The sequence below is a fragment of the Leptonychotes weddellii genome, chromosome 9, assembly GCF_054177405.1.
Source record: "Leptonychotes weddellii isolate Sample4059 chromosome 9, ASM5417740v2, whole genome shotgun sequence".
Classification (NCBI taxonomy): Eukaryota; Metazoa; Chordata; class Mammalia; order Carnivora; family Phocidae; genus Leptonychotes; species Leptonychotes weddellii.
The window spans coordinates 125,946,171-125,956,675 of NC_138377.1; the positions used below are offsets into that span (position 1 = coordinate 125,946,171).

At 62.7% G+C, this 10,505-nt stretch overlaps 1 protein-coding gene across 1 annotated transcript in view; it reads left to right on the forward strand.

The window, feature by feature from the left end:
- Positions 1 to 10,505, forward strand: part of LOC145723628 (ras-specific guanine nucleotide-releasing factor 1-like) — a 38,782-nt gene that overhangs the window by 27,519 nt on the left and 758 nt on the right. The window contains exons 3-4 of the mRNA XM_081831897.1: positions 2,867 to 3,014; positions 10,027 to 10,119. Coding sequence (XP_081688023.1) covers positions 2,867 to 3,014; positions 10,027 to 10,119 — 241 coding nt within the window. The remainder of the gene's footprint in view (positions 1 to 2,866; positions 3,015 to 10,026; positions 10,120 to 10,505) is intronic.

Genomic DNA, 10,505 nt, shown 5'->3' on the forward strand with positions numbered 1-10,505 from the left:
CCCCATCTTAAGGCCAGCTGCGTCTGTAACACCACCTGGCAGCCGGTGTAGAAACCCGTCAGATCTGTGGTCCCGGGGATTCGGAGGGATTACACCCCAGCGTGGGAGAGGCCGTCCTGGGGCTGACTTACATGCTTCTGTATCTCTAGGGGGAAAGTGCAGACGCTGAGCCATATGCAGCCTCCAGCCCAGTCCATCGTGAGTGTGTGTGAGTGTGAGGTGTGTGCATGTCAGGAGGGAGCCTGGCTCTGTTCCACAGCCCTGTTGAGCAGTGAGCAGTTTTGCCCGAACCTTATTTAGTTTCTACTTGCATTTACGTAATAGATACATTGTACGTACAAAAGTGAGTTGTAGGGTCCACCGTGCTGCGCGTCCACACTTCAGGGAGGGAGCTGTGGGCACGCGCAGCCCCACGCCGTCGGGGATGGGAGCCCCGTTCTAGCTCCAGCTGCCGCGCTCACAGACTCTCGTTTGGGGCAAATCTCATCCCCTCTCGGGCCTCAGTTTCTCCAGGTAAAAAATGAGACCATGGGTCTTTCGTGGCTCCTGAGTTTCCTTCCAGCTCTGAGTCTCCAAAGACAGTGCTGCCCAAAGAGGTGCTCAGTACCTCATTACTGGGGGGGGACAGAGAAGCCCAGATCGGCTGCACGGGACACCCGGCTCCACGCAGAGCGCCGGCGCCCGCGACAAACGAACCAAGTCTCGGATTTCCACGCCCCTGGAGTGCGGAGAAGGGCGGCAGCGTGAAGACAGACCCCGTCATCTCTCTGCTGAGTTTCCTTTTCAAAGAGAATTGAGCCTCTTGGGAAGTGGAGAAACTTGAAAACCTAATATTCTAGTTCACACTCATTTTCGTAAGGGGAGCAGAGTCCTCGTCTCAAGCAAATAGTCCTGCCAAGCAGAGTCCGCTCTTACAGCCTTACTGATCTTTAGACGGGTGAGGAAGCCAGGACCGAGCTTTGATTTCGGGATCAGGACCCTCCCCGGGCACGTGTTCCAGGTCCACCGCGCCCGCTCCCCCTGCCCCGTCTACCTGCCCCACCACCCCCTGCCGCCTTCAGGGCCGGCGGGAGTCACGACCAGGCTTTCTCAGCCTCCTGGAGTCCCCCCGACCGCCTCAGCGCAAGGCCGTTCCCCACGCGCAGCCGCCTGGGCTCCCGTGTCATTAGGGCCGAGAGGACGTGTGTGCGGGCCCTGAGCCGGTGACCGAAGCCGGCATCGCCAGCCCGGTGCCCCACTGACCAGCCACATCCAGGGCAGCTGCAAAGTCACGTAAGAAGACGCCAGACGGGAAAGTGTCCCCTCGATTGGGCATGTGGGGAGCCCGCTGGTCACCCCGACGGGTCCCGCTCCGGTGGGCGCAGGTGGCCGCCCTGGGCTGCCCTGGGCTAGGAGCGAGCGGCGGACGGACAGTGGGGATGGTGGGTGAGGGCAGGCTGCCCTCTGACCCAACCGTGCTGCACAGGTGGGGGGCTGGGTTTGTCCCTCACGGGGAGGGACTCAGGGCTCCCTACGTGCCGAGGAGAGAGAGCCCGTGGGACAGGGCTGCTGCTGACACAGAGGGACGGACGTTCGGGGGTCCAGGGCGGGGCGAGCAGGGCCTCTGCCCGCTGACAGGGAGGGCGGTCACAGTGCGGTGACCGTCCACGCTGGCACAGCCCCGTTTCACGGATGAGCAAACCAAGGCTCCGTGGGAGGCCCCTGGGCCAATGGGTGTGCGAGCGAGCGAGGCCGGGCCCGGCAGGTAGACTGGGTCAGAGCACGGGGCCTCAACCAGAATCTGCACCTGCAGGGCAGGGGTGGCTGTGCTGGGGGGCTGGCGGGACCAGCAAAGGAGTGTGAGGATGACGCAGGCGGGCTGCAGGGCAGGAACAGGGCCGCCCGCGGGGCAGGGGCGAGGCTGGAGAGGCGAGGCGTGGAGCTGGGAGGTGGACGGGGAGCTCCAGCGGCTGAGGTTGGAGGCCAGAAACTGGGAGCCCTCTGCTGTGGAGAAGCCGAGGGTGGGAGGAAGCTGGGACGCAGGCGCAGGGAGGGGAGGGGAGGATGGGGACCAGGGACAGGGAGGACCTTCCCTCTGCGGCCATGCCTGGCCTCCCGGCCTCCTGCGCCGATGGGCCCCACTGAGGCTTCCCTTGCAAAGCCGCTCAGCACTCCTCTACGGAATGGTGTTTCCCCAGCTCTGACACCTTCACACGGCCCTGCTCGTGCTGTGGGGTGTCGGGGAGAACCCTGGCCCAGAGCACAGGCGACCTGGCTCCACCCTCAGAGGCTTGGGACCGGTGACCTTGGGCAGGGCAGGGCAGCCCCCTGCCTGGCTGGTCTTCGGCTCCCCCAGCCGGGACACGCTGCAAGTCTGAGGCCTGTTAATCTACACAAATGCTGGGCTACCTCTTCCGCCCTCTGCTTATCCTGTGGGGGGGCCCTCTGACCTGGCCCCCTTAACCTTCCAGCCTTGTTGCCAGTCTCCCCCAACACAAGCCTCCCGGCCGAGGCTGCCCTGGGATGGTCCTGTGCCCAGAGCCCTGGGTTTGGCGTCAGAGACCTGGGCTGGGGGGCACCCCGGAGTCTGGGTCGGAGAACACAGCATTGCGGCTAGAGCCAGCGCTAGCCCAGGAAAGAGGGCAGGGGAGACAGGCTTCAGACAGAAGATCCGCCTGCACAAAGGCCCCGGGGGCCTTGCTGGGGGAAGACGGCGCCAGTGGGACCCAGAGGTCAGGGCGCGAGCCGGGAGTTGGGGAGAAGGCCCCGGGCGCCGTGTGCAGCATTCGGGACCTCGGGAGTGCCGTCGGTGGGGGCGTCCCACCCGGGCTGGATTTCTAGGGCCCAGGTAGGCAGCGAGTTAACCCGCGTGTCCGTCTGTCCGCAGCTACCGGACGCTGGCCACGGAGCATGAAGCGCTGATGCAGAAGTACCTGCACCTGCTGCAGATCGTGGAGACAGAGAAGACGGTGGCCAAGCAGCTGCGGCGGCAGATCGAGGACGGGGAGATCGAGATCGAGCGGCTGAAGGCAGAGGTGACCGCCGGCCGGGTCCAGGCCCCAGACCAGCACCGCACGCCACCCCGGGCTCCTGGAGGGGCGGGGAGCGGGGGGCTGTGGCCGGCAGAGCAGGAAGGGTGCATAGTCAGATCTGGGTTCAAATCCCACCTCTGCCCCCAAGCCCTGTGCCTCAGTTTCTTCGTCTGTAAGATGGGTTTTTTACCCTCACCCGGCAAGGTTGTGAGGATGGCGCAAGATGAGGGGCGGGTTGTGGGGTGCCGTGCCGAGGACCACGCTGACGAAGCATCCTGCGTCACCAGCCAGCACGGCAGGGGCGCGGGGTGGTCAGTGGCACGGCAGCCCCTTCTCTGGGCTCTTCCGGGGCTCGCTGGGCGGCCGTCTGGGGACTGCGCTGTCACCAGGCTGAGCCTGCTGGGACCGTGATACTGAGTGCCGTCCATGAAGCGGTATCTCCTTAGAAATGCAGCGCCCAGGCCTCCGCACCCACCCACCGTAGGAGGATCTGAGCCCTCGCCCCACAGCGCACACGGCACCATCTGGCCACATCACACAAGAGCCGTGGGCTCTGCGCTGAGGAGGGGATGGGAGAGCACAGATTCTGGCAGTCAGAGTCAGCTACGTAATTTCCAGGGCCCAATGCAAGGGGAAAATGCAAGGCTGCGGCCAGGAAGTCACCCCCCTCCCCACAGCCCACCACCCCAACCCATGGTGGGCAAGTGACCCCACTTCAACCTCCACCTCCCCCAACCTCTGCACGTGATGCCCTCGGTACCTAGATTACGGGGTCACCCACCGAATGCACCGGCTGCTGTCTCCCACGCCTCCCTGAGACCCCACGGGTGCGCGCTGGACGCCCCCCCCCCCGCACCTACACCAAGGCTCCTGCAGATGGATTCCAGTGTCTCCTGCTGATGCCACCCAGCTGCTCCCAGACAGAGGGTAGCAGTGGTCGTGCATGCCAGGGTGCCCGGGTGTGGGGAGTGGGCAGCCGAGAACCCGCCTCGGGGAGGCGGCGAGTGAGAGGTAGGAACACTGTGAGCTAAGGCTCTGAGACCCTGAGCTGTGCCCCACAGTCCCATCAGATGTCACTTATAAAACAGAACTCAGAGGAAATTATTAAGAATTTCAAGATGGGAGCGGCAGAGCTCCCACGGTCCTGTCCCATGCTCCTGAAGCCAGCTCTGCCTGGAGCGGTCAGACTGGAAGGCATCGATCCCACCTTGTTGCTTCATCACGAAGCTGCAGTGTCCCCTTGGGAGTTCGGGTTCAACCAAATGTCAGGTTCAGCATACCTTCCCCAGTCCTGCATCGGGCACCTCGGACAGGCCGCCTCGGTCCGCCCATGACCATCCTGAGGGGATGCAGGCTCAGAGACCACAAGCCACCTGCCCGAGCACACACAGCTGGGGGGCGCAGAGCTGGGACTGGAGCCCAGGGCTGGCTGTCCACTTGTCAGTCTTTCCACTCTGCTCGGAGCCTCTTCCCGCACGGCTCCAGGATGCAAGCTTGTCCCGTCTCTAAGCCACCTGGTTCATTCTGGAATCAGAACCATCCTGGAGACCACCCCCCGGGTATCTCCTCCAGCCCAGCACACATCCCCGAGTCCAGGCTGCACCCGTGAGGAACCAGAGGCCCGACCCCAGTCCCACATCATTAGCTTTATGAGCAAGGCGGTCCGGGTGCCATTCACTCACTCACTCAGCCTGCAACCCCCTGACCCCTGCCACGGCCTCATCCTCTTCCCCATAACTCCCGAGTCTCGAGGGGCTCCAGCCAGTGCCCAGAGCCGTGAGCCCTGCGCCCTGCACCCTTGTCATCCCACGTTCCTGCCTCGTGGAGTCCTGGCAGGTCCAATGCCGCCTCCCAGGCCCCCGCCCCAGCCGGGAGAACGCTCACTGCCCCTGCTCCGTTCCCACACCCCGCCTGCCTCAGCAGAGCCGACTCCGGGGCGGGGTGCTCCTGGAGGGCCAGGCTGCCCTTTCTCACTCGCTCCTTATGCCTGGCACGTAGTAGGTGCTCAGAGAATGCACGGGCGTCACGCTCTGAGCTGGGTCCTGGAGCGATGGAAGTGTCTCCCGCTGGGTCTGGCTGGGGAGCGATGACGTCAGCATTGTCACGGAGCTTGCGGTGTGAACCCAAGCAGAAGTGAGTCCTTTATGGGCGGAGAGGGTGTGGGTTCACGTGGCATGTGGCCTTGGCGGGTTTCAGGGCTCTGTGCACAAGAACGGATGGGTGCCGAGGGGGAGTCCCGTGTCGCTGGGGAACAGAAGCAGGTCGGTAGTGAGTGTGCGTGTGTGTGCACGTGAGTGTGTGTGCGCGTGTGCGTGTGAGTCAGATGGCAGCAGAAGCCAACTTGGAATGTGGAGCAACGCTTCCAACTGAGTGCATCACCCTCCAGGGCAAAAGATGCCTCTCAAGAAGACTTTGACAGAAAGACCGTCTTAGGCTTTCGGGCTGTAGCCTCTGTCTCACACACACACCCTGCAGGGCGGGTGGACACAGCCAGTTCCCAGGAAGTAGGCCGTGAGGGATGCAGGAGGCCTTGGAACGGGACCGCTGGAGGGATCTGAAGACGCTGAGGTCCACAGCAAAGGGAGGGACTTATCCAAGGTTGCTCCAAGGTCACCTGAGTGATGGAGTCCCAGCCCTCGGACTTGGGTCTCCTGGCTCCAGATCCTTGGCCCGTGCCTACCCCCTGAGGAGCCAGGTCTGATGAAAGGAGGCGAATCTGCTGACCACAGTGTCAGCAGCCGCTCAAGCCTGTCGCCGCACACCCCTGAGGACGTGCAGGGGCTCGCCTTCCCCTGCCCTCGCCCCACACTGCTCCGTACCCCGCCGGTGGTCAGCTCGCGCATCTGTCAGGGTGACCCGGATCCCGCGGCAGTCACCACCCCCACATCGCGGGGGCTTCAAGCAGCAAGGGTTGCTTCCTCCCTCACACGGGGTGTCCACTGGGGGTCCTGCTCCCGAACGCTTGCTCGGAGTCAGGGACACAGCCGATGGAGCCCCCGACTCACACGCAGGGAAGGGAACTGCGAGCAATGAGCGCACCTCCACTCCCGCTTCCGTGGACACAGCGCGTCACAGGACCAGGCCCGCCGTCCCGGGGCTGAGAAGCACAGTCCTGCCTCGTCCGTCCATGGAGGAGAACCAGAGTCCACAGAAGCCCAAATGGCCACCTGACTGCGCCTCCCCCTTCCGTCCCCAAGCCCCCAACCCGGGCTGTCGTGTGGAACACGGAACAGACTTCCCGAAAGGTGTGAACACAGCAGAGGAGTGGCTTCCACAGCCGAGTCAGAAACCAGCTTATACACAGGAGACGCCCCCGCCCTCATGTCCCCTGGCCCTTCCTGGCGGGGGGATATCTCACCAGGACCCCCACACACACACAGCGTGGTGCTTGGGAGCTGGCTCCTAGTGGCCTGCAGGAGCCTGCCGTCTAACCTTCAGAAGTTCTGCAGGCTGGTTACTCCATTTGTGGGAGTTGGACGTGGACTGTTTCCACCATGAACTCGGCAGGTGCTGCCAGTGGGGGTCTTTCCTTCAGAGAGCCCATCATTAAGCATTTCACGGTTTCCTTTCCTTCGGGCCCAGCTACAAAATTTGCAGGGCTTGGGGCACAAGGAAGACCCAGGGCCCTCAGAACATCTGGGCGGCAACAGCCGAGCCCTCAGCCAAACCTGGGCCCTTGTGGGTCTGGGGCTCTGCGCAGGTCCTGCTCCCGGTCCCCAGCCCCATCGCTGCACCCTGCAACCCCGCGGCCGCCTCTCTCCAGGGACACACGAGATTGCACCCTGACGGAAGTCTGCACCGCACCGTGCACCCTTGCTCTCTGGCTCACCCGACCACCCCCAGCCAGGCCCCGTCTTTCGTCCACGCAGCTGAGGACCTGCTAAAGCAAAGGGGCATCCACTTCTGAGAAAAAGCACCCGCTCCGGACATCCCGCTTGGCAGCATTTCACTGTTTCAGCAGCGATCTTTCTCCCGTTGATGTTCAGAGGGGAGTGTGGAGTGGTGATGCAGGCCCTGCAGGGCAGGGTAGGAGCTTAGACGCAGTCCTAATACGTTATTGGCTTGAAGCACCCTGAGTCCCGGAGGCCTGGCTCTGGAAGGACCCTCGAGATCTTCAGTGCAGGGTTTGGATCAGTCTTGCAAACAGAGCTTGCCATGGATCCCCAGCACGGAAGGTAGGGCAGTGAGGAGACCGCTCTGGGGAACATGGGAGAGCACAGCCGACCCCGCAGTCCGCACTGGGGCGCACCTCCACGCCTGGAGGCTTGCCTCCCATGTCCCCTGCTGCCTTGGCACACACCACACCCTGCATGCCCCGTGGCTCCGTCCACAGCATCCCCTCCACTGGAAGTCCTCTGTCCCATAGCCTTCCTGTTGGACTCCTATTCATCCTTCAGAACCTCTTCTGGATGGCCCTTGCTGCTTCCCTGGGGAGACCCCCCCACTGCAGTGGCCACACGCTTGTTCTGGCCTTGTCCTGTTGGGTTGACCCCCCTGTTAGGCTGGAAGCTCCTCCAGGGAGGGATCTGGCTTCTCCACCTCCAGCTGCATCTTGCCAGAGCCCGGCACAGAGATGCCACAAGGACATGTGAACAAGGTTGGCCTAGGGGGACAGAGATGGGCACCTGGATGGCCTGCAAGAGGCCAGAGGGGATCGAGCAGGAAGGAGAGGACGCTGGGCCATGTGTCAGCTCCTTGAAGAGCAAGAAGTACGGGGTCTTTAGCAAAACCTTGGCTGCTAACAAAAAAACACCTGGATGAATTCCACTATCAGCTGCTGTACTAAATGCATTCTGGATCAGAGATGCCATCTCGGGGCCGGTGGGCAGCCAGCCAGGGGGCAGGCAGGAGCCCAAGTGCCAGCTCTCTGGGGCCGTCATTGACGAGGGTCAACCAAGCAGCCCCTGGGTGCCAGCCGAGCAAACCGGGTCCAAAGCAAATCCCCCCCCCAGAGGGGACTGGCCGGGTTTCGAGAAAGGTTGCCGGTGGGAGCTCCATGGGGTTGGGGTTCCCACCACCTCCCAACGCCTGCTCCTGGCAGGAAGGAGCCACGGCCCACGACCTCTGTAGGGTCCCCGGGCTCACAGCACTCCAGAGTTTGCCCGCCCAGCCCGCTCCTTAAGTAAAGACTCCGGAGCTTGCCAGCACTGCCTGAGCATGGAGCATAGCGCCTGACCTCATTCCATCTCTTTTCCGCCCTGGGCCTGCTGAGGAGTTGTCCTGGAGGGCCTCTGCCTGAGAAGAGCGCCATCAGTTTTAGACACAGGCTACTTACACACACACACACGTGCATCGCCATTGTGAAGAGAGGAGGGGTAGGGTGTGCAAAGCTGCGGCGGAGAAGTGATAATACCAGGCCAGGTGTGGGGCGCTGGACCGGGCATCCCCGCGTTTCTGAGCTAAGAGCCTGCACGTGCACACGCATGTGTCTGTGTGCGCATGTGCATGTGTGTGCACATGTGTGTCCCTCAGCCCTCTGGAGCACAGATCAAAGAGTCAGCCTGCATGTCAACGTGCAGATGTTCTCAGAGAATTGAAAAAGGCCCGGGGAGGGGGGCGGGGCGGGGAACGACGGGCGGAGGAAGAAGAGCCCGCGCCAGCCTGAGTGCTGCTCAGATATTTTCAGTCACTCTGCGAGCATCGCTGGGGTAATTTTAGCAACCAGCGGAGTGGAGAGCGGGTAACCGTTCCATTTTGCTTTCAAAACGCTCAATCGTGAGAGCCCATCCAGTGTGCGGTTCAGCGAGTGGCCTTGAGGGGACAGGGCCCCGTGCTCTGCGGAGGGAGCTGGCTTGGTGGCCACGTTTGGAGGCTCCCCGAGCTACTATCTTGAGTCTGTGGGGCCGAGCGGCGGCAGCGTGCTCCTGGGGGTGAGCCCTACGTTGTTGCTATTGCTCCGATTCTCCTGGAATCCACCTCCCTATGTCGTGCTCTGGTGTGTGCCGAGCACCCAGCCGCACGTGACGCACCAGGAGCAGGTGGATGGGAGCAAGCAGAAGCGCCGGCTCGGGGAGGCGGGCGAACGCGCCCCAGCCGTCCACTCGAGGAGGCCCAGGTGCCCGCCACCGTGTGGCCAGGGCCCCCTCTCCTGGGCACCACCCCTTGGTTCTGTCCTTGCAGCTGTGCTGGACTCTCTGATCCCCGCATCAGGCGCCTGGAGGCTTTCTAGGGCAGACGGGCGTTCCTTCCCAGGGCCGGCCCGTGTTTCTAGGCCAGCGGTGTCCACAGGGGGCTCCTGGGCAGAGAAGGGCTTCCAGGCAGCCCGGGGGGTGGGGGGCAGCCAGGCCAGCAGGAAAGCACCGCTTTTCTGTGATTCCAGCACAGCTTTGTCTGAAAAAATAAGGGGACCGCCCAAGTGTCCATTTACAGATGAAGGGGTTGCAAAATAGGGTACGTAAGTACCACGGGAAATTACTCAAGCTTAACGAGGACGGTGTTCGGACACCTGCGGCAGCATGGGTGGACGTGGAGGACGTTACTTACACCAAGTGAAATCAGCCGGTCACAGAAGGACGGATTCTGTAGGATTTCAGTCCTGTGAGGACGGAGAGGAGTCAAGCTCATAGTCAGAAGGTTGATGGGGGGCTGGGCGTGGGGGGCGGCAGGGAAACGTTGTTTCATGGGGCCAGAGTTTCAGTGTGGGACGATGGAAAGTTCTGGAGATGGATGGCGGGGACGGCTCCACAACGGCGTGCGCGTACTTTAATGCCTCTCAACTGTACCCCTGAAACAGGTTAAAATGGTTAAGTTTGATGTTATTTTGCCACAGTAAAAATTAAAAATAAAGGGGCTGATGGTTTGGGGCATAGGAAAGACAATCACAGATTAAAGGCAAAGCCCCCAGATTACACTGGGGTGCCCGCTGCCCAGACCCCGGGTGCCAGAGCTCCCAGTCCAGTGCTCCCTCACCGTCTGGCTCCACAGCCTCCCGCAGAGCAGGGGACATGCGCCAAAGGCCCCCTGGGGGAGGTGACAGGGCGCTCACTCACCACTGGGATCCGCGTCTCTGTTACAGATCGCATCCCTGCTCAAGGACAATGAGCGCATCCAGTCCACCCAGACCGTCACCCCCAACGATGAGGACAGCGACATCAAGAAGATCAAGAAGGTCTGTACCAGCCCTCCTAGGGAGCCTCCTGGCACTGTCACCCCTGTCCCCCTGCCCCCAGGGTAGGCCGGCCCCCAATTCAGCCTGAGACAGGACCCCTGAAAGGCACTGGTCAGGCGGGTTCTCCGGGCTGTCCCTGGGGGAGTGGCCTCCCCCTGTTTTATGTGTAGAACAGACTCCAAAGCGGAAGGAACCCAGGCTGCAGGCTCCAGCTGTAAGCTTTTCTCATATAATGGGGGCAACCTCCTAAGGTCCCCCCGGCCCCCTCCCCCCGCCACACACCCTCCCCTGGCCCCCTCCCCCCTGCCACACCCCCCCGCCCCCTCCCCACTGCCACACACCCCCAACCCCTCCCCACTGCCACACACCCCCAACCCCTCCCCACT